Source organism: Oncorhynchus tshawytscha, linkage group LG09 (assembly GCF_018296145.1).
Source record: "Oncorhynchus tshawytscha isolate Ot180627B linkage group LG09, Otsh_v2.0, whole genome shotgun sequence".
Taxonomy (NCBI): Eukaryota; Metazoa; Chordata; class Actinopteri; order Salmoniformes; family Salmonidae; genus Oncorhynchus; species Oncorhynchus tshawytscha.
Window position 1 is genome coordinate 66,611,676 of NC_056437.1, and position 26,346 is coordinate 66,638,021.

Sequence of the window (26,346 nt, forward strand, 5' to 3'; positions counted from 1 at the left end):
ATTCTCTAGACAGGATGATCTTTTCGCTGTTGGTAACATTCAACTGACGTTGACATCATTAAAGCCATATCCACGTATGCATGTTGTTTGTGTTTTGTCGAAGGGTTGGCGTGCAGGGCGACAGGTCAGAGGTCAGGGTTAGATCGTCTGTATAGAGGCTGACTGCAGGTTACAGACTTGTCTGGTCTTCAGTGTCATACTAAATTATCTTAACCAATAATAATTCCAGTCATTATTAAATAAAATATACCGTATTTGAGTCCCACCTTGAACGAAACATTACTTTTACTGTTTAATGAAGCCTTTATAAGCCTGCATAGATGCTTCACTCAGAACCAGATACTGGTGTCATTTCAGCCATTGACAAAGAACATACAGTATATAAGGGGGACCATTCACTTCAAACTACACCTAATTTGTAAGGCTTACTGAAACAATCAGAAGACTTTTATAAGGCATACATAGAGGCATACATTAGGCTGCATGAATCATTTACAGGCAATAACATATGATATATATATGCCGTTTATGCGGACGCTTTTATCCGTTGACTTACAGTCGTGCATCTTACGGACGGCTGGTCCTGGGAATCAAACTCACTCTCCTGGCATTGAAAGCACCATGCTCTACCAGCTGAGCTACAGTGGACCATAGAAAATGCCAGATGTCACACCAGATGAAGCGGCCTGTTATATCACCATTATCTAATATGAAACGCTATAAATGACTTGTGAAGCATCCATGTGGTGTTTATGATCAACATCTATACACATTAAAACACTTTAAAAAAAAAAAAGTGGGATAAATATTTGCTATTTAGATTGAGACATAATGCAGTATTTAAGAAGTGAGGATAAGGATGCATAAGTAATTAAGCTCAGTGCCATAAGGCCTCCAATCCTAAACAGGCTGGTGGTCAATATCAATTACATTAAACAAAGACCTTCAGCATCGATTGTGAAAGCCATAGAAATGAGAATGCATGCTACAATACATAACGCATGCTTTATTGCCATAGAAATGGACATTAGAATTCATGTATACAATCAAAATAGGGACGGTTTCCCAGACACAGATTATGCCTAGTCCAGGACTAAAAATAATCTCAACTGAAAGTGTTTTCCCAGGCTTAATCTGTACCCGGTACCCAGACTAGTACTATGTTGATTTCTCCTGGCTTCAACACCAGGGATTCTCTTGGCATTCTCATGGCAGCAAGAACATTTGACAAAGAGAAAAATGCATTTAGTTTATTCATAATTTGGACTAAAATACAAAGACATCAAAGGCCCTAACAACCACACATCATCCCTTCCTTTATAAAACCTATATTATTATGAAAGTGCATGATTCCAGAGAAAGACACTACAGTAGTAAAGACATTTAGACAGATGAAAACAAATGTAACTCAGGAAAGGCACACAAGTATTTAATGGTCCCAACACAGGTTACATCTCAATAGTCTAAAGAGGCCACTGCTCTTTATACAATTTCATTCATCATCAGTGAGGACAAAAGGAGAGGAAGCCACTTTAGAATGTTGATATGCAGCCCATATTTGTAACTCAATTACAGTAGAAGACACAGATTCAAATAATCTTCATAATATAAGGACTGTTTTAATTAAATATTCAGAGCAAAAAATGTCCATCACAGCATTACGTATGTACATAATTTGTTTTAATTCAAGCATAATTCAATTAAGAAAATTCAATAAAATTGAGAATCATAAGATACTGTCCTTTAATGATGACTACATCTTTAAAAAAAGGCACTTTGTTTTAGTCATCTCAAACCCTGCAACAGACGAGTACTCAAGCATCTCATGATGAACCCCCTCCGTTAACAGCAGACCTGGGTTCAAATAGTATTCGTTTTATTTTTTAACTGTGCTTAATTGAACCACTGGAATAATCCTAAAAAGTGCAAACACCACTGATCTGGCACTCCCGGCAGGCTTAAATCAAAACCCTCAAAACAAGAGCAATTTGAATCCAGGTTTGTGTTCAGAGACATTCTCCCAGCAGACTCAGACCATCTCCCTACCAGGCCTGAGGAGAGAAGGGAGGGTTGTATCTAGTTTTCAGGAGTTTAAACCAGATCCAGCTTCTTCAGGTCATTTAGGAAGCTGGTGGGAGTGACAATGTGAGACGAACCTATAGAGAGGAGGGGAAACGACAACACAGGAGTATTAATACTAATTATATGGCACTTTTCTGAAACCCGAAGACGCTTTCGATCGATCGATAGATCGATAGAGAGATAGATAGATAGATAGAGAGAGAGATAGAGAGAGAGATAGAGAGAGACAGACTCTGGGGGATATACAGTGCCTTCAGAAAGTATTGACTTTTCCCACACTGATGAATGATCATTTTGTTGTTACAGCCTGAATTCAGAGTTTCGTCGTCACTGGCCTACACACACACACACACACACACACACACACACACACACACACACAACTCCATAATGTCAAAGTGGAATTGTTTTTTGAAATGCTTAACCATTAATAAAAACATTTAAGCTGAAATGTCTTGAGTCAAGTACTCAACCAATTTGTTATGGAAAGCCTAAATAAGTTCAGGAGTAAAAATGTGCTATACAAGTCACATAATAAGTTGCATGGACTCTCTGTGTGCAATAGTGTTTAACATGATTTTTTTAATGACTACCTCATCTCTGTACCTCACACACACAATTATCTTTAAAGTCCCTCATTCAAGCAGTGAATTTCAAACACAGAATCAACCAAAATGACCAGGGAAGTTTTCCAATGCCTTGCAAAGGCACCTATTGGTTAAAAAAAAGCAGACATTGAATAATATCCTTTTGAGCATGTTGAAGTTATTAATAACAGTTTGGATAGTGTATCACTACAAAGATAAAGGCGTCCTTCCTAACTCAGTTGCCGCAGAGGAAGGAAACCGCTCAGGAATTTCACCATGAGGCCAATGGTGACTAAAACAGTTAGAGTTTAAATGTCTGTGATAGGATACAATTGGGGATGGATCAACAATATTGCATACGCTGATTAAAAATAAACGCAACTGGCAACAATTTAAGATTTTACTGAGATACAGTTCATTTAAGGAAATCATGACTGTGTTTGGGCGCACTGAGGAGCCAGGCCCAGCTAATCAGAATGAGTTATTCCCCACAAAAGGGTTTTATTAGAGACATAAATACTTGTCAGTTTCATCAGCTGTCCCAGTGGCTGGTCTGAGACAATAACGCAGGTAAAGAAGCCAGATGTGGAGGTCCTGGCGTGGTTACACATGGTCTGCGGTTGTGAGGCAGGTTGGACGTACTGACAAATTCTCTAAAACGATGTTGTAGGCGGCTTATGGTAGAGAAATGATAATTAAATGATCTAGCAACAGCTCTGGCGGACATTACTGCAGTCAGCATGCCAACTGCACTCTCCTTCAAAACTTGAGACATCTGTGGCATTGTGTTGTGTGACAAAACTGCACATTAGTGGCATTTTATTGTCCCAAGCACAAGGCACTCCTGTGTAATGATCATGCTGTTTAATCAGCTTCTTGATATGCCACACCTGTCAGGTGGATGGATCATCTTGGCAAACGAGAAATGCTCACTAACAGGGATGTAAACAAATTTGTGCACAAAATGTAAGCAAAATAAGCTTTTTGTGCATATGGAAAATGTATAGGATCTTCTATTTCAACTCATGAAATATGGGACCAACATGTTGCGTTCATATTTTTGTTCAGTATAGTTGCTCCAAAAATACTAACCTAGACAGAGTGACAGAGTGAAAAGAAGGAAGCCTGTAGAGAATACAAATATTCCAAATCATGCATCCTGTTTACAACGAGGCACTAAAGTAATGTTGCAAAAAATGTGGCAAAGCAATTCACTTTTGGTCTTGAATATAGTGTTGTTTGGGGGAAAATCCAATACAACATATTATGGAGTACCACTCTCCATATTTTCAAGCATAGTTGTGGCTGCATCATGTTATGGGTATTGCTTGCAATAGTTCAGGACTGGGGTGTTTCTCAGAATAAAAAATAAATGGAATGAGCTAACAGGAGGCAAAATCCTAGTGTAAAACCTGGTTCAGTCTGTTTCAACTTGACAGCAGGACAATAACCTAAAACACAAGGGATAATCTACACTGGAGTTGCTTACCAAGACAGTGAATGTTCCTGAGTGGCCGAGTTACAGTTTTGACTTAAATCTAATTGAAAATCTATGGCAAGGCCTGAAAATGGTTTGGTTGTTGAGCAATGATCAACAACCAATTTGACAGAGCTGAAATAATTTAGAAAAGAATAAGTGGACAAATGTTGCACAATCCAGGTATAGAAAGCTCTTAGAGACATACCCAGAGGTGTAAGGTGCTTCTTCAAAGTATTGACTCATGAATACCTACGTAAATTTGATATTTCTATACATTTCACTTTCAAATACATTTGCAAAAATGTCTGAAAATGTGTTTTTCACCTTGTCATTATAGGGTATTGTGTCCAGAGAGAAAAAAAAATCAATGTAATCTATTCAGGCTGTAACAAGTCAAGGGGTGTGAATACTTTCTGAAGGTACTGTAGGATCTTTTCGCGCCACCAGCAGGGGCATTCCAAACGAGGGTACATGGTGTGTCATCATTGTAAATAAAATAAAAACAACTGGCTTGCCTGGTTAAAAATAAGGTTAAATAAAATAAACGTGTACAGTATTAAGTTTGAGTCCAACTATTGTGTTCCTACCAATCAGGACCTCCCATTTTCCGTCGGTAGCTCGAGTGACCTCGTAGGCGGAGCGCATCTCAGAGTGGGACACGCCTCCGATCATGAAGATGATGAGCCGAGGGCCGGAACGATACTCCGTTGGAGACTTGTTCTTGTGCCACTGTCCGAACCGAGCACTGCTGCAGTATGATACAAACATAATAAAACATGTACATTTCTAATTATGTAGAAATGATTTGCTGCAGTAAAATAAAACATGTACATCGGTGGTGGCTGGTGGCACTTTAAATGGAAAGGGTGGGTTCATAGTAAATGGCTCGAAAGGGATACATGGAACGATAACAAATTGTTTTTAATGTATTTGATAAAATTCCATTCACCAGCCTCCTGTGATGTACTGTACATTAGTAATTATGTAGTTCTCCAACAACCATAATTATATATCCATTACCAACAATTATGGATCTTAAATCAATACATGGTATAAATTATCACACTATATTTTCTGATTATATAATATATACCGTGGGAGGTATAAAGCCTCAAGATAATATGATTTGACAAGATGGCTGGCCATGGATAATGCACATAATTAAATAGAACATAGTATATTACAGTCTATCATATGTATGGGATAATCAACGAAGGGCTTTGTAGATGTACTATGTGAATAATCCAAGATGAAGATATTAAATATGATCAACATATACAGTACCAGACACCTACTCATTCAAGGTTTTTTAAAATAAAAAAATAACTATTATTTATATTTGAGATTCTTCAAAGTAGCCACCCTTTGCCTTGACAACTTTGCACACTCTTGGCATTCTCTCAACCAGCTTCATGAGGTAGTCACCTGGAACGCATTTCAATTAACAGGTGTGCCTTGTTAAAAGTTAATTTGTAGAATTTCTTCCCTTCTTAATGTGTTTAAGCCAATTAGTCGTGTTGTGATAAGATAGGGGTGGTATACAGAAGATAGCACTATTTGGTAAAAGATACAGTCCATATTATGGAAAGAACAGCTCAAATAAGCAAGAGAAACGACAGTCCATCAATACTTGAAGACATGGGTCAGTCAATCTGGAAAATTAAAATATTTTTACAATTTCTTCAAGTGCAGTCGCAGAAACCATCAAGCACTATGATGGAACTGGCTCTCGTGGGGACAGCCACAGGAAAGGAAGACCCAGAGTTACCTCTGCTGCAGAGGATAAGATCATTAGAGTTACCTGCCTCAGAAATGGCAGCTCAAATAAATGCAGAGTTCAAGTAGCAGACATCAACATCAACTGTTCAGAGGAGACTGCATGAATCAGGCCTTCATGGTCGAATTTCTGCCAAGAAACCACTACTAAAAGGACACCAATAATAAGAAGAGACTTGCTTGGGCCAAGAAACACGAGCAATGGACATTAGACCAGTGGAAATCTGTCCTTTGATCTGATGAGTCCAAATTGAATTTTTTAGTTCCAACCTCCATTTCTTTGTGAGATGCAGAGTAGGTGAACGGATGATCTCCGCATGTGTGGTTCCCACTGTGAAGCATGGAGGAGGAGGTATGATGGTGCTTTGCTGGTGACACTGCCTGCGATTTATTTAAAATTCAAGACGCACTTAACCAGCATGGCTACCACAGCATTCTGCAGCAATACACCATCCAATCTGGTTTGCGCTTAGTGGGACTATCGTTTGTTTTTCAACAGGACAATGACCCAACACACCTCCAGGCTCTGTAAGGGGAATTTGAAGAGTGATGAAGAGTGATGAACCTGGCCTTCACAATCACCCGACCTCAAGCAAATTGAGATGGTTTGGGATGAGTCGGACCGCAGAGTGAAGGAAAAGCAGCCAACAAGTGCTTAGCATGTGGTAACTCCTTCAAGACTGTTGGAAAAGCATTCCAGGTGAAGTTGGTTGAAAGAATGCCAAGAGTGTGCAAAGCTGTCATCAAGGCAAAGGGTGACTACTTTGGCGAATCTCAAGTATGAAATATATTTTGATTTGTTTAACATTTTTTTGGTTACTACTTGATTCCATATGTGTCATTTCATAGTTTTGATGTCTTCACTATTATTCTACAATGTAGAATGAGTATGGGTCTGGTACTGTAGGCTAATGCACAACATCAGTGGGATGAGAACAAAAGCACAGGGGATATAGTTATAAAGCTAAAAGAACAGCTACCGGATGTTGACATGTTTAAAGTTACATCTCCAGATGTGAACACGTTTGTATTCCATTAAGCTGTTGATGTTCTTGCTATATAACATATTTCTTCATGTGTGCGTCCCAAATGGGACCCCATTTTACATAGTGTTCTACTTTTGACCAATGCCCCATGGGTCCTGGTCCAAAGTAGGATACCATAAAAGGGAATAGTGTGCCATTTAGGACGCAGCCATGATGATACGCCTGTCTATAGAAAGATTTTATCAAGAATTTAAACCCTGGCCTCAAAAAGAGCTTTGCTCTGAACAAGGAAGTCTGTGTAAGGTCCCAAATGGCACCCTATTCTATATATGGCGCACAACTTTCAACCAGGGCTCTGGTCAAAAGTAGTGCACTATATAGAGGGAATAAAGTGGCATTTGGGACACCACTGCATTGTCCATAAATTAGTAAACACACAGATTACCAAGCCCGTAAGTGCCTTCAGATGAGCTTTTCTACAGTGCATTCGGAAAGTATTCAGATCCCTCGACTTTTTCCACATTTTGTTACGTTACAGCCTTATTCTAAAACGGATGAAATTGTCATTTACACACACAATACCATATAAGGACAAAGCAAAAACAATTTAGAAATGTTAGCAAAAGTGTGATATATATATATAAAAACTGAAATATCATATTTTCAAGTCCGGACTCTGGCTGGGCCACTCAAGCACATTCAGAGACTGGTCCCAAAGCCACTCCTACGTTGTCTTGGCAGTGTGCTTAGTGTCGTTGTCCTGTTGGAAGGTGAACCGTTGCCCCAGTCTGAGGTCCTGAGCAGGTTTACATCAATGCTCTCTCTGTACTTTGCTCGGTTCATCTTTCCCCCAATCCTGACTAGTTTCCCAGTCCCTGAAAAACCTCCCCACAGCATGATGCTGCCACCACCATGCTTCACCTTTGGGTGCCAGGTTTCCTCCAGACGTGACACTTGGCATTCAGGACAAAGTGTTTAATCTTGGTTTCATCAGACCAGAGAATCTTGTTTCTCTTGGTCTGTGTCCTTTAGGTGCCTCTGGCAAACTACAAGCGGGCTGTCATGTGCCTTTTACTGAAGAGTGGCTTCCGTCTGGCCACTCTACCATAAAGACCTGATTGGTGGAGTGCTGCAGAGATGGTTGTCCTTTTGGAAGGTTCTCCCATCTCCACAGAGGAACTCTGAAGCTCTGTCAGAATCGGGTTTTTGGTCACCTTTCTCCCCCATTTGCTCAGTTAGACCAGACGACCAGCTCTAGGAAGAGTCTTGGTGGTTCCAAACTTCTTCCATTTAAGAATGGAGGCCACTGTGCTCTTGGGGACCTTCAATGCTACGGATCATTTTTGGTACCCTTTCCCAGATCCTGTCTCAGAGCTCTATGGACAATTCCTTCAACTTCATGGCTTGGTTTTTCCTCTGACATGCACTGGTGTATATATAGACAGGTGTGTGCCTTTCCATGTCATGTCCAATCAATCAAATTTACCAAAGGTGGACTCAAATCAAGTTGTAGAAACATCAAGGATGATCAATGGAAACAGGATGCACCTGAGCTCAATTTCGAGTCTAATAGTAAAAGGTCTGAATACTTATATAAATCATTATTTTACAAAAACATATATAAATTAGCAAACATTTCTAAAAACCTGGTTTTGCTTTGTCCTTATGGGGTATTGTGTGTAGATTGATGAGGATTTAAAAAAAAAATGATATTGGGGGGCAGGTAGCCTAGTGGTTAGAGTGTTGGACTAGTAACCGAAATGTTGCAAGACCAAATCCCCAAGCTAACAAGGTAAAAATCTGTGCCCCTGAACAAGGCAGTTAACCCACTGTTCCTAGGCAAGTCATTGAAAATACGAATTTGTTCTCAACTGACTTGCCTAGTTAAATAAAGGAAAAAAACAACATTATATTAAGGCTGTAACGTAACAAAATGTGAAAAAAGTCAAGGGGTCTGAATACTTGCCGAATGCACTGTACAACACAAACAAACTATATCAACAAACTAAAAATAACTCCTGGTAGATTATTCACAGGCTGTCTAATGGCAGCTTGGATCAACTAACTTTTCACCTCTCCAACCCACTTAACTACACCAATGCTCTATTTTAAAGATTACATCTGAGATTAAAGTGTTAACGTATGTGACCCATCTGCATCCGATAAGGCCATGCCCCTTCTGTCCACGGACCCCCCCCCCTCCAAGTGATGCATAGAGTATACACACCTGACAGTCGTCTGCATGGTGTTGATGGGGGCAGGCTCAGAGATGAATGGCCACTGCTTCTTGTCCAGCTTGTCCTCTATGGCATTCTGGAAAAATAGACAGACATGGTTGGTCAGACTTGGAATTTTTGGATGACAGTAATTTGCTAGCCAAATGCCTCACAATAGTCCCAGTCGGTTTTCATGTAATAAGGAATTCCTCTCGCCCACACCCACAAGTTGGGGAAAACTAACATTATTTCCTGTTGATCCGCATTGTAAGAGGCAACTTCATCATAGATTTTTTTTGTTATACAGAAACAACAAAACATGCAGGAAATCTGCTATGTTGTTCAATGTACATGTAGCCAGGTCAAAAATCCTGATCTATGGTTTGCAGTGCTCCCACGTAGGGAAACAGAGCCTGTGAGAAGAGCCTTGTGGCTTCAGGCAATGTCCAAGTAGATGTCCAAGTAGGCTACACGTAGCTATGTGTGTGGAAAGCATCACCACAGGTAACGCATTTAACTTGTTAAGTACAGTCCGTTTGGAACTCTACTCACTACTTGTATAGTCCGTTTGTTTGTGTTGTTGGCCTTGGCTAGCTTAATGTTCCGGTCGGTAGGTAGCCCTCAAGCAAGTGGCTGCTAGCTAGCATCGTCATGACAGAAAAGGGGGATCTGGGAAGCCTTACGTTTTTCTAAGTCGTGAGAAGGCAATGTTGAAAAGTCATCTTTACACATGTACTTTTCTTAAAATGTAGTTTTGTAATTGACTAAAACAAGGAAATTGTGGTTGAAAAAGGTCAAGTTTTTGCTGTGAGCCACTGGGGTAACCACAGGTTGTCTTCCCCACAGACGGGCAGGGTCGCGCCTCTCTATCATATACCGATTGGGTCTATATTAGGGAGCCATTGCGAGTGTACCCATGAGTTTACCAGTCAAATTGCCAGGGTTATAGGTTCCAAGCCACTTCTAGTCAATCTATTTCTATGTGTGCTGCTGCATCGTGGGGGGTGTTCAGTTGCTTGTTTCAACAAGGAGCAACAAAGTTCAATCACTTTGTTTAGAGTCCATGTTATCGCCGAAACGGACTCAACTGCACTAATGCCCAACCGTCCTGTCGCCAGTCAGCTGTTGACGGATCCACCTGTACCAAAATACCTGAGACCCGATCCAGAATTTTAAAAAAGTGTCACGGGTCTTATCTGATATTATTGTCACGGGTATATGGGGTGGCAGGAAGCCTAGTGGTTCGCACGTTGGGCCAGTAACCGAAAGGTTTCTAGATCGAATCCCCGAGCTGACAAGGTAAAAATCTGTTGTTCTGCCCCTGAACAAGGCAGTTAACCCACTGTTCCTAGGCCATCATTGTAAATAAGAACGTTTTCTTAACTGACTGGCCTAGTTAAATAAAATAAAAATGAAATAAATAGCACGAGTCTGCTTGGTGTTCCTCCCTCACTCTCACTCTCACAATACACAAACAGCACGGTCCCTGCTAGAGCGGCACCTCTCTCTCATGCTTTATCAGCTCCGGTTAATAAAGTATCTTAAAAATTTACTTTTCTGCTGCTTCCTGCACTCGGATCGGACCTGGATCTGACCAAGTCTATATGGAACGGGTCTAGTTGTCCCGGGTCAGTTCGTGAAAGGGTCGGGTCTGGGTGGGAAAGCCCCAGGCCCATTTCAAAGCAGGTCCAACTTCCTCAAACCACACTGTCTATCCTTGTCCTCCGCCATACCTCCATCACGTCTTTGATGGTGGGTGTCCATCGGGAGAGCTGGTACGTACTCTCCTTGCGCTCTTTCTTCTCAGGCAGTGTTTTCCCTGCATTGAGAGCCTGAAACAACATTTCACACACTTCAAAATATAACAAGGGGAAAAAAAGAGGCATTTGTTCAGCCCAAAAACGTGAGAGCGAGAGAGAGCGGCGGAGAGATGGACAGACAGAGCCCTACTGACCCCAGCGATGACGGGGCAGCCCAGGTGCTGTAGGTTGGTGATGATGTTGCTGTTTGCCTGCACGTTGGCATGCTGGATTAACTTGGTCAGGTTCTCCTCTCCAATGCCTGTGTGTGAGGAGACCACCGTTATACAGAGTAGAGCTGGAGAACGTAATGAGTGACGACTCATCAAGTTAGCCTAATCAAAACGGCTTCCTAAGCTAGCCTGTTGTCATCCCCCAAGTATCAACAGTAACCACATCATATTCTTGGAGAGACGATCATTATTTACAGAGTAGAGCCAAGCACTCAACTTAAAGACCACCATCTGCTCCTCAGGCCAACATCCACAAACATATACACACACACACCACAAAAATGTGATCAAGTCATTTGATCTTATAGAGCTGTTCAGGAAAGCTATCATTTCATTTCAATAGCAGTCAGGTGGAGAGTAGCTGTGTCCTATCATATTAGAAACGCTCATATTGCTGCACCTGCTGTGTGTATCTTGACCATGCATTGACAGAAAGCAAACACATTGGGATCATGCAGCCAAGGCAAATCTGTTGACCTACCCTTCTTCTTGTGGAAGACATAGAGCAGTATGATGCGGATCTTGTCGTAGGGGTCAATGTCGGTGTTGAGGAGTACCGGGACGATGCTCTTCATAGCATCCTTCAGGGGTTCCCCATCTACATCAGTCCCCATGGCCAGGTCCTGGGAAACATACGGGGGAAAACAACAAATCGACAACACCACTCAGAGAATGCAACAACACCACTCAGAGAGTGATGCATTTAGGCCCCCCGTCTCAAGTGACCACTAAACCTACCATGTTAAAGACTAGGAAACAAACCCGAGTGGCGCTATTAGAATCATTAAGATCAAAACAATGCATGCGTCCCAAATGGCACGCTATTAGTAATGCACTAAATAGGGACTTGGGTGCCATTTGGGACGGGGTAAATGTGTTGAGGGAGAAAGTAGGAGCTGCTCTGGGAACCAGGAAGGGAAAGGGGTTCTAGTCTGCGATGTCTTGGTGTAAGATTTCTGGATGGATGGGTTTCCCAGTAGTAATAACAGCCTGGCAACATTAATGGTCTTTAAAAGATTAGGTCTTTAAGACTAATGGTCTTTAAGACTAGTAAATGACATTACTGTAGGTTCAGAGAGGGACACTTGATAGAGATGTGCGACACGTCTCGTCTCAAGCCCTTTACACAACATTAGTGAAGTGGATGCCCACTAGGACGCCAGACAGCGTCACACTATGGTAGCGTGTCAAATGGCACCCTATTCCCTATATAGTGCACTACATTCTTTTTTTTACCCCCTTTTCACCCCAAATTCGTGGTAGTCTTGTCTCATCCCTGTACGGCACAGTGTACGGACTCGGGAGAGGCGAAGGCTGAGAGCCGTGCGTTCTCCGAAACACAACCCAACCAAGCCGCACTGCTTCTTGACACAATGCCCGCTTAACCCGTAAGCCAGGAGCCACCTGCCGACCGTGTCAGCGCATAGAAAAACAAGGAAGATGAGGATATCTTTGGGAAAATAAACATTTCAGTGTAGAAAGAATGATAGAGGATGTCAGAAAAGATGGGGGGAAATAAAAAAAAATAAAAAAACCACAGAACAGAAACATATAAAATCAAAGAACCGACAAACATGTAATTAAAATGCTATAGGTCACTCTTGAAAAAGAGATGATTCATCTCAAAAGGTCTTGCTGGTTAAATAATGGTTGAATAAAACCAGAGTGTGTTTACACTTCCGAGAATCAAAAGCATGCTCCTGGGTGTATCATGAGTGTACCTGCCAGGTCATTTGCATATGGTTCTTAAGAGAGGGAGAGGGAGCTTGACGCCACCCTTTACCCTATTATAGTGCACTACTTGTGATCAGATCCCTATGGGTATTGGTCAAAAGTATTGTACTATATAGAGAATAGGGTGCCATTTGGGACTTGTGTTTTGTAGCAACACTGACCTGTTCCACCTCACACAGCTTGTCCACAGAGGCTTTGAATTTCTTCATGCAGGCCTCAGCCAGGTGCAGGTGAGTGGAGTACTGCAAATCAAAATAAACACATTACTTATTATCTTCTAAAAGTTGATATCACACTATCATGATACTCCACTTTGTTGCTACAGCCTGAATTCAAAATGGATTAAATTGCAGTTCTCACCCATAATGACACAATCAAACATTTTTAAGAATGGTTTAAATTTGAGGGAAAATTAAGCAGTATCTCATTCACACCCCTGAGTGAGTCAATTTCTAGAAGCACCTTTAGCAGTGATTATAGAGCTGTGAGTCTTTCTGGGTAAGTCTCGAAGAGCTTTTCACACATGGATTGTGCAACATTTGCCCATTCTTTTCTAAATTCTTTAAGTCCTGTCAAATTGGTTGTTGATCATTGCTAGACAACCATTTTTCAGGTCTTAACATAGATTTCCATGTAGATTTAAGTCAAAACTGTAACTCAGGCCACTCAGGAACGCTCACGGTCTTATTGGTAAGCAACTCCTGTGCAGATTTGGACTTGTGTTTTAGTTTATTGACCTGCTAAAAGGTGAATTCATCTACCAGTGTCTGGTGGAAAGCAGACTGAACCAGCTTTTCCTCTAGGATTTTGCCTGTGCTTAGCACCATTCCATTTCTTTTTTTTATCCTGAAAAATTCCACAGTCCTTAAAAGACGAGGTGGCAGGTAGTCTAGTGGTTACAGCTGGGCCAGTAACCGAAAGATTGCTGGATCGAATCCCCGAGCTGACAAGGCAAAAATCTGACGTTCTGCTCCTAAACAAGGCAGTTAAGCCCACTGTTCCCCAGTAGGCAGTCATTGTAAATAAGAATTAGTTTGTAACCGACTTGCCTAGTTAAAAAAAAAGGTTAATCACACAAAGATTACAAGCATATCCATAACATGATGCAGCCACCACTATGCATGAGAATATGGAGAGTAGTATTCACTAATATGTTGCATTGGATTTTCCCCAAACATAACACTTTATATTCAGGACAAAAAGGTATTTGGTTTGCCAATTTCTTTTGCAGTAATAATTTACTGACTTGTTCCAAACAGGATGCATGTTTTGGAATATTTTTATTCTGTACAGGCTTCCTTCATTTCACTCTGTCAATTAGGTTAGTATAGTGGAGTATAACTACAAGGGTTGATCCATCACTAGTTGTCCTATAACAGCCACTAAACTCTGTAACATGGTGAAATCCCTGAGCAGTTTCCTTCCTCTCCGGCAACTGAGTTAGGAAGAACGCCTGTATTTTTGCAGTGACTGGGTGTATTGACACACCATTCAAAGGGTAATTAATAACCACCATGCTCAAAGGGATATTCAATGTCTGTATTTTGTATTAATCCATCTACCAACAGGTGGTCTTTCTTATGCAAGGCATTGGATAACTTCCCTGATCTTTGTGGTTGAATCTGTGTTTGAAATTCACTGCTCGACAGATAATTGTATGTGTGAGGTACAGAGATGAGGTAGTCATTCAAAAATCATGATAAACACCATTACACAGAGTGAATCCATGCAACTTATTATGTGACCAAAGCAAATGTTTACTCCTGAATGTATTTAGGCTTGCCATAACCAAGGGGTTGAATTCTTATTGACTTAAGACATTTCAGCTTTCCATTATTAAGTCATTTGTAAAAGTTTCTAAAAAAACATAATTCCACTTTGACATTGTGGTATTGTGTGTAGGCTAGTGACAAAAAATAATAATTTGAAATTTAATCTATTTTAAATTTAGGCTGTAACACAACAAAATGTGGAAAAAGTCAAGGAGCGTGAATACTTTCTGAAGGCACAGTAGAATGAAAAAATGTATTGGGCATGCATTATAAGTGGCTTGCTATACCAGATGCGCAACATTTGCAGAGGGTAATACGCTCCTATTAATTTCAATTAAATCAGGCTCACGCCCCTTGAGTGTAAAACCCACCTTTTTTTTTTAACGTGCAGCTCATTCCTGAGAACAATAGGATAAAGTAACTTGCACTAAGCTTTCAGCGTAGCAGGTAAAAATCCTACTGTTTGCTAGTATGGACATTGGAACACGGCCCATATCTTTACCAAATGTGAATAGAACATGTGTTGACATTTAGTCTGACAGTAGGTGATCACTGGAGAGACATGAATGCCAGTCTCAACCAATCAACTGATTTTAGATGGAAAGACGAGGTACCCACCAAGCTGAGTTCCTTCTGGTACTGTGGCATCTTCTTTAGCATCTGAGACAGGTCTTTGATATTGGCCTTATCAGTGGACATCCTCTTGCTCTCACAGAACACACGCAGCAGCTCCGTCACTTTCCTGGAACACGAACAAAGAGCATCAACATCTGAACCCAGGGTTGGGTTCAATTCAGTGTTCAAATCAAGAAAGAGAATTCATGATATGAATTTTTAGAATTCACTTCCTGAATACAACACTAAACTTACCTCCAACTCTGGATCATGTCATCTCTTATTAGTTGAGGTTAGAATCGTTAAAAACACTAGTCGTATGTAATCTTGATGAGCGTGTGTCTTACTTGGTGACGTCAGCTATGTGCATGTGTCTCAGCTGGACCCACAGATCATCGTCTTCGTCCAGGAGAACCTCCTTCTCCTTCGAGTCCCCGATCCCAGTCGTCTGATATCTACAACACACAATAACACAGGGATCATTTGATAACTAGAGCACACAAAACAACAACCGTTATACAGGGATAACAGATACCATGAGTAGAAGAAGGTATGATGTGTAACTATACACAAGTACTATATATAGCTACATTCACAAATAATAATAATAATAATGTGGTAGGAGAAAGGTTATACTCCTAACCTGTAAACACGACTAACCAAAATGTAAAACTGACCCTTAAGCTAATTTTAACCAATTCTGAAATGAAGTATCGTTTTGCAGGTCAGGAATGTCTGAATAGCATTTTCCATATGGTCATCATGGGCCTTGGTCAAAAGTAGTGCGGTATATTGGGAATAGGCTGCCAAACTAAGCCTACTTGTAGATATCCTGTTTGATGTCCAGAAGGTCATAGACCATGGCCTGGAAAGTCAGCTCATGCAGAATGGGAGAGATGGGGTCAAAGCCACGGTCCACAATCAACAGCTGTGACCTGGCCTTGTCAGGACCCTGAAAACGAATCAGACATCTCACGTCAGTCAGGGCAATTAATTATACCTAAAAATCACTTTTTAATTACCAGTTAACTCCTTCAATGCTTAGGCATTGCTTTGTTATATATCAAATATATTGCCTCTAGCTCTACAATAGAATGTCAGGAATGCTTTTGGGTAACAGGTTTTACCAACAAGTCAGTGCCACCATCAGACTTGAACCATTCAGAAGAGTTTTTTTTCACGCCAGCCTTTCACACATTCAATTTTTTCTAAAAGTACAACCACAAAAACAAGAAAATATCTATGCCATATGTATTCTAATACCCTTTTCACACTGTACTGCGCAGGCCTGCTTACCCACCGCAGTGGATATTTTGTTGTGAAAAACACATATCCGAGCCAGTACAGTTCTGCACGATAGTGTGAAAATGGTATTACTGTGCTGGGTACTGAGGCAGAGAGACCATGGAGAAGATAAGAGCAGAAAGGTAAATTATATCAAATTAATACATGCCTTCAGAAGTCCAACACAGGCTTTAAGGAAATGCCAGCTAGGAAAGACAGAAAAGGAGAGAAAAAGTAGCCGAGCAGCAGAGAGTGTGAAATATAATTTACAGGAAATCAAGTGAGAAAGTAGAAGTAGCTATGAGAGACTCCGATAGATGTAACACTTTCAAAATGCTTCAATAATCATATCATTAGCCTAGTATCATAAAGACAAAGCATTTGATGGTTGCCGATAGAAGTCATTCAATGCAGTGTATTTTCAGGGAGTGAACGGTCATTGAACCAAGCAGACATGGTATTATTAGTACTGGAAAGAAGTGTTGTGTATTGCGAGAGGTGGCGAGGCGTTGGTGTCTCCTCACCTCTCCCATGCTGGGGTTGTCTGCTTTATGGGCGTTCAGACGCTGATACACCTCCTCAGCCAGCCTGGCATTCTCCTCAGGACCGCTATGGTAGAGGGAGGGAGAGAACGAGAGAGAGAGAGAGGGGTGACTTGCGACTGTACGAGCACAGACACAGATGTGCAAAAAGACCATTGAAGACAGGCTCTGTATGCAAGACCTGTGTGATGAGCGTTGAAAAAGACGTTGAAAAGTGTCAATTCGCGATCCATTTGGGGTGTTGCTACCTTCGTCCACTACTGGAGGACTAAAAGTATCCATTTACTCAGATGAACATCCAATTCCCACTGAAACCTCTAGTAGCACTTGCATGCCTGTATTTATGAGACCTGTCTGTAAGTTAGGGTATGGTGTGTATAGGTACCTGCGGTAGCGGATGGCAGGGTACTCCTTCAGGGTGTCACAGAGGGTGGCGATCTGCTCTGCCAGAGTCTCCATCATTCTGTCTTTATTCCCCTCTCCAACTGGACTGTAGAATGAGTGCAGGGAGCTGGGATCATCTAGGGAAAATACCTAGAATAGAGAAGGGAGAGGAAGGGCGTGAGGGAGAGAGAGCGAGAGACAACAATTACTGGGCATTTTCACTGGCTACTCCTTAGAGTGATCAAACTACCAGAAAATGTGTTGTTTTCAATGGGAGGTGGCAAGATGAGACTTTTGGCAATTTGGCCATGCGACCAGAGTTGAGCAAAGTTCAAAGAAGGTGCTGTAGGGTAGGTAGGTAGGTACCCACCTGGGACTCGTATGGCAGGAAAGCAACATTGATCTCCTTCAGAGTCTTGATGACTTTGGCAACTCTGGACCTCCCAATCTCAGCAAAAAGAGCATCTGGGCAGTCTGCAGGATAGGTGATTGTCACAAAACCAACAGTTATATTGTATTATTAAACAAAATATTCCTGCTTTTTGTCATTTTGCGAGGTTAATCTCAATTAGATTTAGAATCTCCTTTCAAGAGAGACATGACCAGAAGGACACCACATTGTTTTGTATCAGACAAGGGAAGAGTACAGTTTTGAAGTTTTATAACAATTTAAAACAAATGGTCTTACTGTCTGTGAAGAAGATGTGCGCCGCTTTGTAGGTGAAAGCAATCTCTTTGAAGTCATTGATGAGAGCACGAACCGACTGAGAACATCCACACACACAGGTGAGAGACAGAAAAAGAGGAAGATGAAAAGTGGAAGATTACTTTACAGCAGTACAGGATATGGCAGTTGATGACATAGTGAAATGGGGAATGGCAGGGGAAACACACTTCTCACCTTCTCTGAAGGAGAGATCAGATAAATGGCCTCCAGGCTGGAGATGGGTTCCCTGCGCTTGTTGATGTCCTCCACAACTGGGGGAGGAAAAGGAAGATCAGTTAGTGACTGTACAATCCTAACTGAAGAACGTCTCCACAGACACTCACTTCCTCATACTATAACCCATACCTGGGTTCAAATAGTATTTACTTCTTTCGAATAGCATTTAATTAAGCCTGTCTCAAGTGCCAGGTGGGAGGGGTTGGGTTTGTACTTTTGGGACTATTGCACCAGACAAGCTCAGTTGAGCGCAGCTTAAGTATTTGAAAGAAAACAAATACTGTTTGAACCCAGGTCTACTCTGAATATCGTTTAGAATGATGTATCCCTTGAACCAATAAATTGTTATTGACAAATACAATTAGCCTAGCCCACTGGCCATCCCAACCCAACACTTACTAGTCACCCCCTCTGCCATGATATCTGACATCTTGCAGCAGGAGGACAGGATTCGCATGCTGATGTGGTCCACAATGAGCACCTGGACAAACAGATGGGCGTTATCAATTAATATCTAATTGATCATTAGACATGTCTTTTGACATGGATCTTTTCAGAGCCACGCTCAACATTTTTTACAATACCTTCCATTCTCCATCCTTCTTCACACTTTTGATAACTCCATTCAGGATTTCTTAAGAGATGAGGAAAGACAGACAGAGGAAGTATGAAATATTACAGTAACAAAACTGAAATGTGTCCAATAACTCAGAATGAGTAGAGGTGTTTATTTTATAGTTAGTTTACATGGGGGGTCAATTAAGAACAAATTATTATTTACAATGATGGCCTGGCAAGAGGCAAAACATTTGGAAATAGACAACAGTAGTCTAGGTTCTGGAATCTGTTTTTTTCCTTCCTGGTTCCATATTTGACAGAGATCTCTTAAAGTTGACCCAATTGATCTATGTTTTTTCAGATGGTGTTTGTTGGCCAGTGTCAAACAGTAACTAACTGGGTCATAAAAGGCAAAGGAACATAAACTTACACAGGTAGTAGGTACACATTGTCTTCCTTCACATGTATGGTTGATCACAAGGCAGCCCACAATCAACTAGCTACACCCAACTTGACCTATTGTTCCCAGCAAAACACAAGGGAATGCTGTAAAAATATGACCCAGGATGAAAGCCTCACGCCCAAACCTCCCCGGCCTCCTGACCAATGCATTCAATGCTTCCGTCAATACTCCCCACTTGGTAAACAGTTCGATCACATCATTAATAAAAAACTGGTACATCTTGAGCACTGATCCACAACTGGAAAAGACGTTTAAAGAACCCCCGCGGGTAGTCTTCAGACACACTCCCAACATCAGTCAAATGGTGGTGAGGTCTGACATTCCACCGGTGCCACGTAGTACCTTTCTAGACAATGTGGTGGCTCTTCACAACATTAGCTCTTTGAGATACATTGCCATCGAACATGTTAAGACTCCTAGGGGGGGGGGATACTGATAATCTATGAGAAGATAATTGTGTTGGATCCACCGTTTGTGTACCATGTCTCTTAGAGGTCTGAACCAGGAGTTTGATATCAGACCATTTCTTCTTGCCTTCCAAGTCACCTACTTGGTCGTTTTGTAAATAGATAATATTTTCTGGAACTACGACATGTATCCATCTCATTGTTATAAAATTAGCGATAAACAAATTGTTTTTGCACCCACCATGCGTCATGTCCGCAATGGTGAGGTGAGATGTGTATATTTTGGTATGTGTGCACTCAGTTTGTTTGACCTGACGAAGAACCGTTTCGGATCGAAACGTTGTCAAAAAAAGCGGTGAATTGGGATATTTAATAGTGTGCGGGCCTTCTTGTTCTGTACTAATATTGTTCATTAGCCCAGCACCTGTTTTCAAGGACGTGCGTATGACCAAACTTTTCTGAAGTCAGCAAAACAAGTTTTAGAGCTTACTTGAAATAGTACTACTAGTGATGACTAGTCATACCCTTCCCAGTCACATTTAATATTTACATTTTAAATAGCCTAATGACAGCCAGCTATATCCCATTGCCAGGCATTACTCGGAAGCAACTTGCTTGAGTGGCGAATGCTATGCATCGCTAGCCAGGCAGTTTGGATGTTTTCTGTTATTAATGTGACAAACTAAAAACGTGATGGTATCAAAAAGGCACTATTTCGACCGCAGAACGTCGAACATTAGACACTTGAGTTATAAAATTAACACATTTCTTAACTTACTCTCTCCGACTACAGCCTTCAGTCCGCTTGGAGCCATCTTGACACTTCCGTGTTGTCGATTTTTTTTCAATTAATTTTTTTAACTGGCTGACGTAAACATAACATTGACGTCATGTCCGCTTCGTCTTTTAAAGATAGGAAAGTGTTCAAATGCACTCAAAATGAATAAGTAAATAAGAGTTTCCAATTTGACTAAAGTGTTACTCATATTCTTCATGAGTTAATTTGCATTAAGACATTGTCATTTACAGTAAGTCTCTTGTACAGGGTAGGAGCAAAGAAAATAAGATTTTCTTGTGGTTTGGTTGAGAAACATCTTTATTTCATCGTATTTATTTCATTATGATGACATTCTCTACACTTCCAGCATGGGAGTCCCTGTTGAGACAGAGTTGGGCATCACTGGAAATCCAATTAAGAATCAGAATCTCATTACATTAGAATCAACATATAACAATTCAAGGATCGGTTGAGATCCATCTCCAATAGGCTACCTGTTCTGTATATGAGTGACACCAAGGGTTGTGGTGCCATCCTGACCAACAAAGAGTGCAAGTCCAGCTTCTGTAATAGATATAGATACTAAGCATTAGCACTCTCTATTGAGTAGTATGTCATGCTTTTAATCCTACATAGGCTAGGATTCATCTGTGTTCTTGAAACCAGCATCAAGTTCAAAGCACCTTCTATGGGAGGAGGGAGCTCAAATACTGAGCCCAAGTTCTCTAGACAGAGATGTTCAACCACATCCTGGGCATCCACCCGTGTGTTCCCGACCCGAGTCAACTGACTGACAACTCTGGCCCTCTCCTGTGCCTCTGGGTTCTGACTGGGCATGGCATCAAGCAGCAGCCCCCCCTTCATCACCAGCTGCCTTCTCAGGGTTCTCAGGATGTCCTCTGATGAACCTGAAAACATTGTGGGGTTCACTTTAAATGCCAAATGATCTTTGGTGGTTGCAGTTTGATGAGGATAGTGAATTGGTGCATCTCTGTGAGTTGGTGTGTTTGCCTACAACCATATTAAACGGAGGTTGTTAGGTTAACCACACAAGTCTAAGCCCTAAAGAGTTGTGTTAGCTTTCCTGAGCGAATGCCTAGGCTTTAGCTCAGCAGGTTGAGTCTTGTAGCACAGGTCCAAACCCTGGCTGGTCACGCATACCAGGCTCAGAGTGACTGGAGGTGCTTTCTCTGGGCTGCTCAACATTCTCAGATGATAAAGTTCCATTTGGCAGTGAATGCTGGGTAGGACTGAGGAAAGCACAAAACAGGAGTGACAAAGACTTATCGGCATAATGTAATCAAATTTGGGAAATGAATATAAATGAAGAGATGGTTGGATAGTAGTAGTTGATGTGAAATTTTATCCATAATACCATATCAGTGAATAATAGTTGATCAAGGCTATTAATAAGGTCCTCACACTCTGAAACATGGGTCTCCCTGGAGCAGCTGCATATGTAGGCCCACCTGGACAGGTAACCAATGAATCCAGCAAGTTATATAGGATCGGTTTTGTTACAAGACTTTGTTTTCACAAAATGTACACACCAACTGCAAACTTCCATTTCTCTAAGAGCACCCACCTTTTGTTCTTTCACGATGACTTAACCAGTGTTGTCTGAGGACTTATCTACTTCTCCTATTCTCCCCATGTATTGCACTAAAGGAGTGCACTATAAAGGGAGTAGGGTCCCGTTTGGACCTAAATAATTGTCTGACCTTGAGAAGGGAGTTGTCTAGCTTGTTGTCCTTGTTCATATATCCCTCTAGGAGGCAGTGCCGGGTCACATACCCAGAGCCTGCATACTCAGACAGGTTGAGATCAACATAACCCACCTAGTAACATGGAAATTGAGGAGATATTATTACTGAAGTTGTGAGAAAAAGGGATACCCTACAGAAAAAAACAACCTTCATGCATCTATACCTTCCATGTCTACCAATCTAAAGGGTCTGGATAAGTGTAAGCAAGCCCTTACTATGCTATATGTTGGGAGCTTGCCCATGAACATGTGGAACAGTGGTTACTCTCCTCTCAAACTTACCTTTTGGTATGACCTTCCTCCCTTTGTGTCCTGCATGAAGAGAAAAACAGGTTATTTAATATTTTTCATAATTTTGCTTTTCTTCAGTACATTTGAATAAGAATCAAATGAGATTCAAAACACAACACACCTCATTTTATGTATGCTGTTTTACCTAGATGGGATATTTGATCAAATGTTACTCCATTTAGTAACAATTGCCATGTTGCATCCTATTCCCCATGTAGTGCACTATATAGGGAGCCATTTGGGACACACATCACAGTTTTGCAGGGAGAGACTGATTTATGATTAAGTTAGCTGACCTTGCGAACTGACAGTCTACACATGCAGTCATCCAGGACTCCAGACAAGCTGTTGACTGCAGTTTGGCACTCAAATTCAAACATCTTTCCCCATTGCACTGAGTTGTGCAGGACTTCCAGTCTGTGGGTTACACACACAACTTGATAATAGTATTTCTGTAACTGTGGGTGAATCTTAAGTCTTTCGTCAAATCTTGGATGTTCGCCTCTAATGCAGTCTGTCCTTGCTTCCCTCTGATTTTTTTCAGGTGAGAGGACGTGAGGAATTGAGGAAAGACTACAGATTCAACTAAAAGCTCACTTGCTCACTAGAGTTGGTGACACAACACCATATTTCAGCTGTACCCCCGCCCCCCTCACCTTGGAGATTCCTCAGTAAAGGAGCCATCAAGCAAGCGAACTTTGCAGAAAATCAACCCTGTGACTTGTGGCACATTGCCCAGCTCATCCAAGAGTAGGGAGACGGAGAAGTTGTGCGTCCAGAAGTGTTTCCCGAGCACCGTGATGGTATGCAGGCGAGCTGCCAACCGCCTACTAGCCTCCATAGTCCCGTTTCCAGAGGCCCCTATAAAACTTGACGTATTAGAGGGAAGATACAGTAGGCTGGGTTGTGTTCTTTAGAGCACACCGTAGCAAAACGTTTTAAGACAGAACTGAAAAATGTGTCCTCATTGGATGATTTCAGCTAGTACATGCCAGATTCTAAATGATTTCTCCCAACAGAACACAACAAAATGACATGTCACAGCATGGTCCAAATCACAACACAGGGGCTTTGTGACATCATACTGTTTCTAGACCAGAATGGTCATCACAAAAAAACAGGCAAAGACACATCTAAACTTTAATGAAGAACAATGTTGAAACACCCATGTACAAAAGACATGTATTCTAAAAAATTTAAATAAATTATATTCCAAGCCATATGCTTCTGTCCTCAAATTTCAATCACACATTTTTTTTGAGACAATCATACACACTCAATGTTTTACAACAACACCATCACAGAGCAGATCATCAGCAATAAAGTCATAGTTTGATTGCAGTGAAATAAAGCATTTCATTAAAATCTTTTCAGCAAGACTATTCGGTTCAAAGGGGTAACTTGAAGGTCCCCCTCAAGCACACCCTCCCAAACGGTGTATAGCATAGCCTACATACTCCACGAAATCAAAAATCAAAGAGCCCTATGGGCCATGGTCAAAGTAGTATACTAAATAGGTAATAGGGTGCCTTTTGTGACGCAACACATGTTCCAGCCCATGGGCCTGACAGTGACACTGCTCCCCCCTCCTGTGGAACAACAAGTAGAAAAACAGGCAGCTGATTGGGCATTGGGGACATCGTCCTCCTCCGATTGTCTCTCTGCACTGTCCTCCTCAGTCCTTCTCAGCCTCCTCCAAGGCCATCCGTTTCAGTAGCCGCCGCTCCTTGCGGTCTCGCATCCGCTCTTTGAAGTCTTCCAGCTCTTTCCTCTGTAACACAGATCGTCCAGTCATAATCTACCATTGTCAATCAAAACACTTATTCATTTTATTTTCAATTATGGAGGACAGAGACATTGACAACAAATAAAACATCCCCAGTCCTTCAATCCAACACCAAATCAAAACAGTTCTTAAAGGGTTATTCCACTCAAAATATTATGTTAAATTGTATTGGGAGTGGGATATTCCTTTAATCTCAAATCTTTACCCTCCAAAAGTGTCACTATTGGTAGGCATTGATATGTCATACTTCATTGTTCCTAAATCAAGAGAAAATGTGTAACTGTTGGCATAATAACATGACATTATTCACACACTCACATGCATCTTCTCATCGGGGGGGAAAATCTCCCTCTGAAGGTAGTAGAAGAGATCACCATGAAAGAGGAAAGTAAAGTTTAACATTAATGAACAACAGATAAAAATGACTTATGACATGGTCATACACAAAATGTCAGAATTTGATTTAGTTTGTCAGACAGTACTGTCAACCTTCTCAGACTGTCTACACAATCTAATAAAAAAGTTTAAAAGCACTGAAAGAATGAGCCATTGGGCTTTATTGTGTGTTAACCTCAACAATTGTTATGTATGTAATGACTGGTGTCTCCGGCTGAAGCAACCTTAGTTATATGTACTTTTAATCATGAAATAAACTAAATGAATCAATCAACCAATCAAGATAACACTAACCTTTCTCTTCACAATATATTCTTCAAAGTACTCTGCTTGGTTGGAGATCCAGAACATGGTTACAGGGAAGGACAAATACAGCATCATCTGATCACAAAGGAACACAGACAAAATAAACATCTATATCAAGTCACTATCATCTCTTTGTTAGACATGCTAGTCAGTATAATAGATCGCTACATTGATTTGTGTATAATTGACCACTACAGTCATCAGACATCAATCAGGCAGTTGGTGCTTTCAAAACAATTGGGAACTCCGGAAAAAAAAACGTCAGTGATCAAATCATGACCTCGGTGATCAAATCAAATCATGCGTAGTAGCCTGAATGTTTGACTTCCCTACTTTTTCGTAGCAGGTTAACTTAGGAGAACTTACACAGCAGGTTGGGAGACGGAGGTTAAGGTTAGCGAAAATGCTCTCCTAAACTGCTACGAAAATCACTATCGAAGTTGCGTGAAAAGAGTGTGTCCCCTAAAATAACATCAGTGTTGACGAGGATGATGTTACGTGACCACCTGGCTGGATAGCTAGCAAGTTAGCTACTGTAACGATCAGCGTGTAGCTATTTCTACAACAATATAGAGCGTTTCGCGTGCAGTCTTTTTTCGTGTTGCGGCTAGGATCCCTTACAAACGACAAACTGTACCCTCGTGTATGCTATTAATCATGACATGATGATGAAACAAACCTATGTACTCACACGAAACACCTCGATTTTCACCCCCATGTTTGCGCTGCTACTGCGCCAACCTTCACACTGCACTTCCTGGTTTTCGGGTTACGGCTTTTCACAAAATAACCAATCAGTAGAGTCCCATTTCTTTACGGTCAGTGCTATTCGGGATCCTTGGGACGTCACAACCCAAACCATTTTACATGTCATTATTATTATTAGTATATTATATTATATATATATATATTATATTATATATATATTAGTATAGTTTTATGTAAGGGCGGCACATTACCAACAATATTACATTAGTGCTGGATATGGGTGAATATAATGAATGACTTGGTGACCCTATGATGCTTGATACCCCCCACTTTTTTACATTTGTTGATTTATTTATTAAATCGATAAGAACTCTTTACAATGGAAGTAATAGCTCTGTAAAACGTGATACATCACCTATATTTGAAATCAACAGAGAAGTGAGGCAAGTTTGCCC

General features: G+C 41.1%; 3 protein-coding genes across 6 annotated transcripts; all 3 read right to left on the minus strand.

Moving 5' to 3' along the window:
- Positions 1–1,235: 1,235 nt before the first annotated feature.
- stxbp2 (syntaxin binding protein 2) lies at positions 1,236–20,727 on the minus strand. 3 transcript variants are annotated; one of them, XM_024432811.1, is made up of 18 exons: positions 20,640–20,727; positions 19,018–19,067; positions 18,833–18,914; positions 18,392–18,468; positions 18,179–18,254; positions 17,861–17,964; positions 17,492–17,640; positions 17,089–17,173; positions 16,102–16,232; positions 15,628–15,735; positions 15,284–15,407; positions 13,055–13,135; positions 11,641–11,782; positions 11,082–11,188; positions 10,861–10,959; positions 9,139–9,224; positions 4,737–4,894; positions 1,236–2,156 (listed from the first exon to the last, which is right to left on the minus strand). In XM_024432811.1, exons 1-18 carry the CDS (start codon positions 20,674–20,676, stop codon positions 2,092–2,094), a joined length of 1,761 nt encoding a protein of 586 aa, XP_024288579.1. In that variant the 5' UTR covers positions 20,677–20,727; the 3' UTR covers positions 1,236–2,091. The 3 variants fall into 3 exon arrangements, with proteins under 3 accessions (XP_024288579.1, XP_024288578.1, XP_024288580.1); XM_024432810.1 differs by having other exon boundaries at positions 4,737–4,897; XM_024432812.2 differs by lacking the exon at positions 20,640–20,727 and adding an exon at positions 19,422–19,495 and having other exon boundaries at positions 4,737–4,897.
- A 264-nt stretch (positions 20,728–20,991) lies between these two features.
- On the minus strand, positions 20,992–23,708 carry LOC112258456 (protein FAM102A-like). 2 transcript variants are annotated; one of them, XR_002954754.1, is made up of 5 exons: positions 23,352–23,708; positions 22,992–23,112; positions 22,687–22,716; positions 21,323–22,477; positions 20,992–21,203 (listed from the first exon to the last, which is right to left on the minus strand). XR_002954754.1 is itself a non-coding variant. In XM_024432838.1 (4 exons), the coding sequence occupies exons 1-4, from the start codon at positions 23,534–23,536 to the stop codon at positions 22,268–22,270; spliced, it is 546 nt and encodes a 181-aa protein (XP_024288606.1). In that variant the 5' UTR covers positions 23,537–23,708; the 3' UTR covers positions 20,992–22,267. The 2 variants fall into 2 exon arrangements, 1 of the variants encoding a protein (XP_024288606.1); XM_024432838.1 differs by having other exon boundaries at positions 20,992–22,477.
- Positions 23,709–23,822: 114 nt separating this feature from the next.
- On the minus strand, positions 23,823–25,985 carry LOC112258457 (protein PET100 homolog, mitochondrial). Its single transcript, XM_024432839.2, has 4 exons — positions 25,875–25,985; positions 25,172–25,258; positions 24,800–24,832; positions 23,823–24,466 (listed from the first exon to the last, which is right to left on the minus strand). The coding sequence occupies exons 1-4, from the start codon at positions 25,899–25,901 to the stop codon at positions 24,371–24,373; spliced, it is 243 nt and encodes an 80-aa protein (XP_024288607.1). The 5' UTR covers positions 25,902–25,985; the 3' UTR covers positions 23,823–24,370.
- Positions 25,986–26,346: the final 361 nt, after the last annotated feature.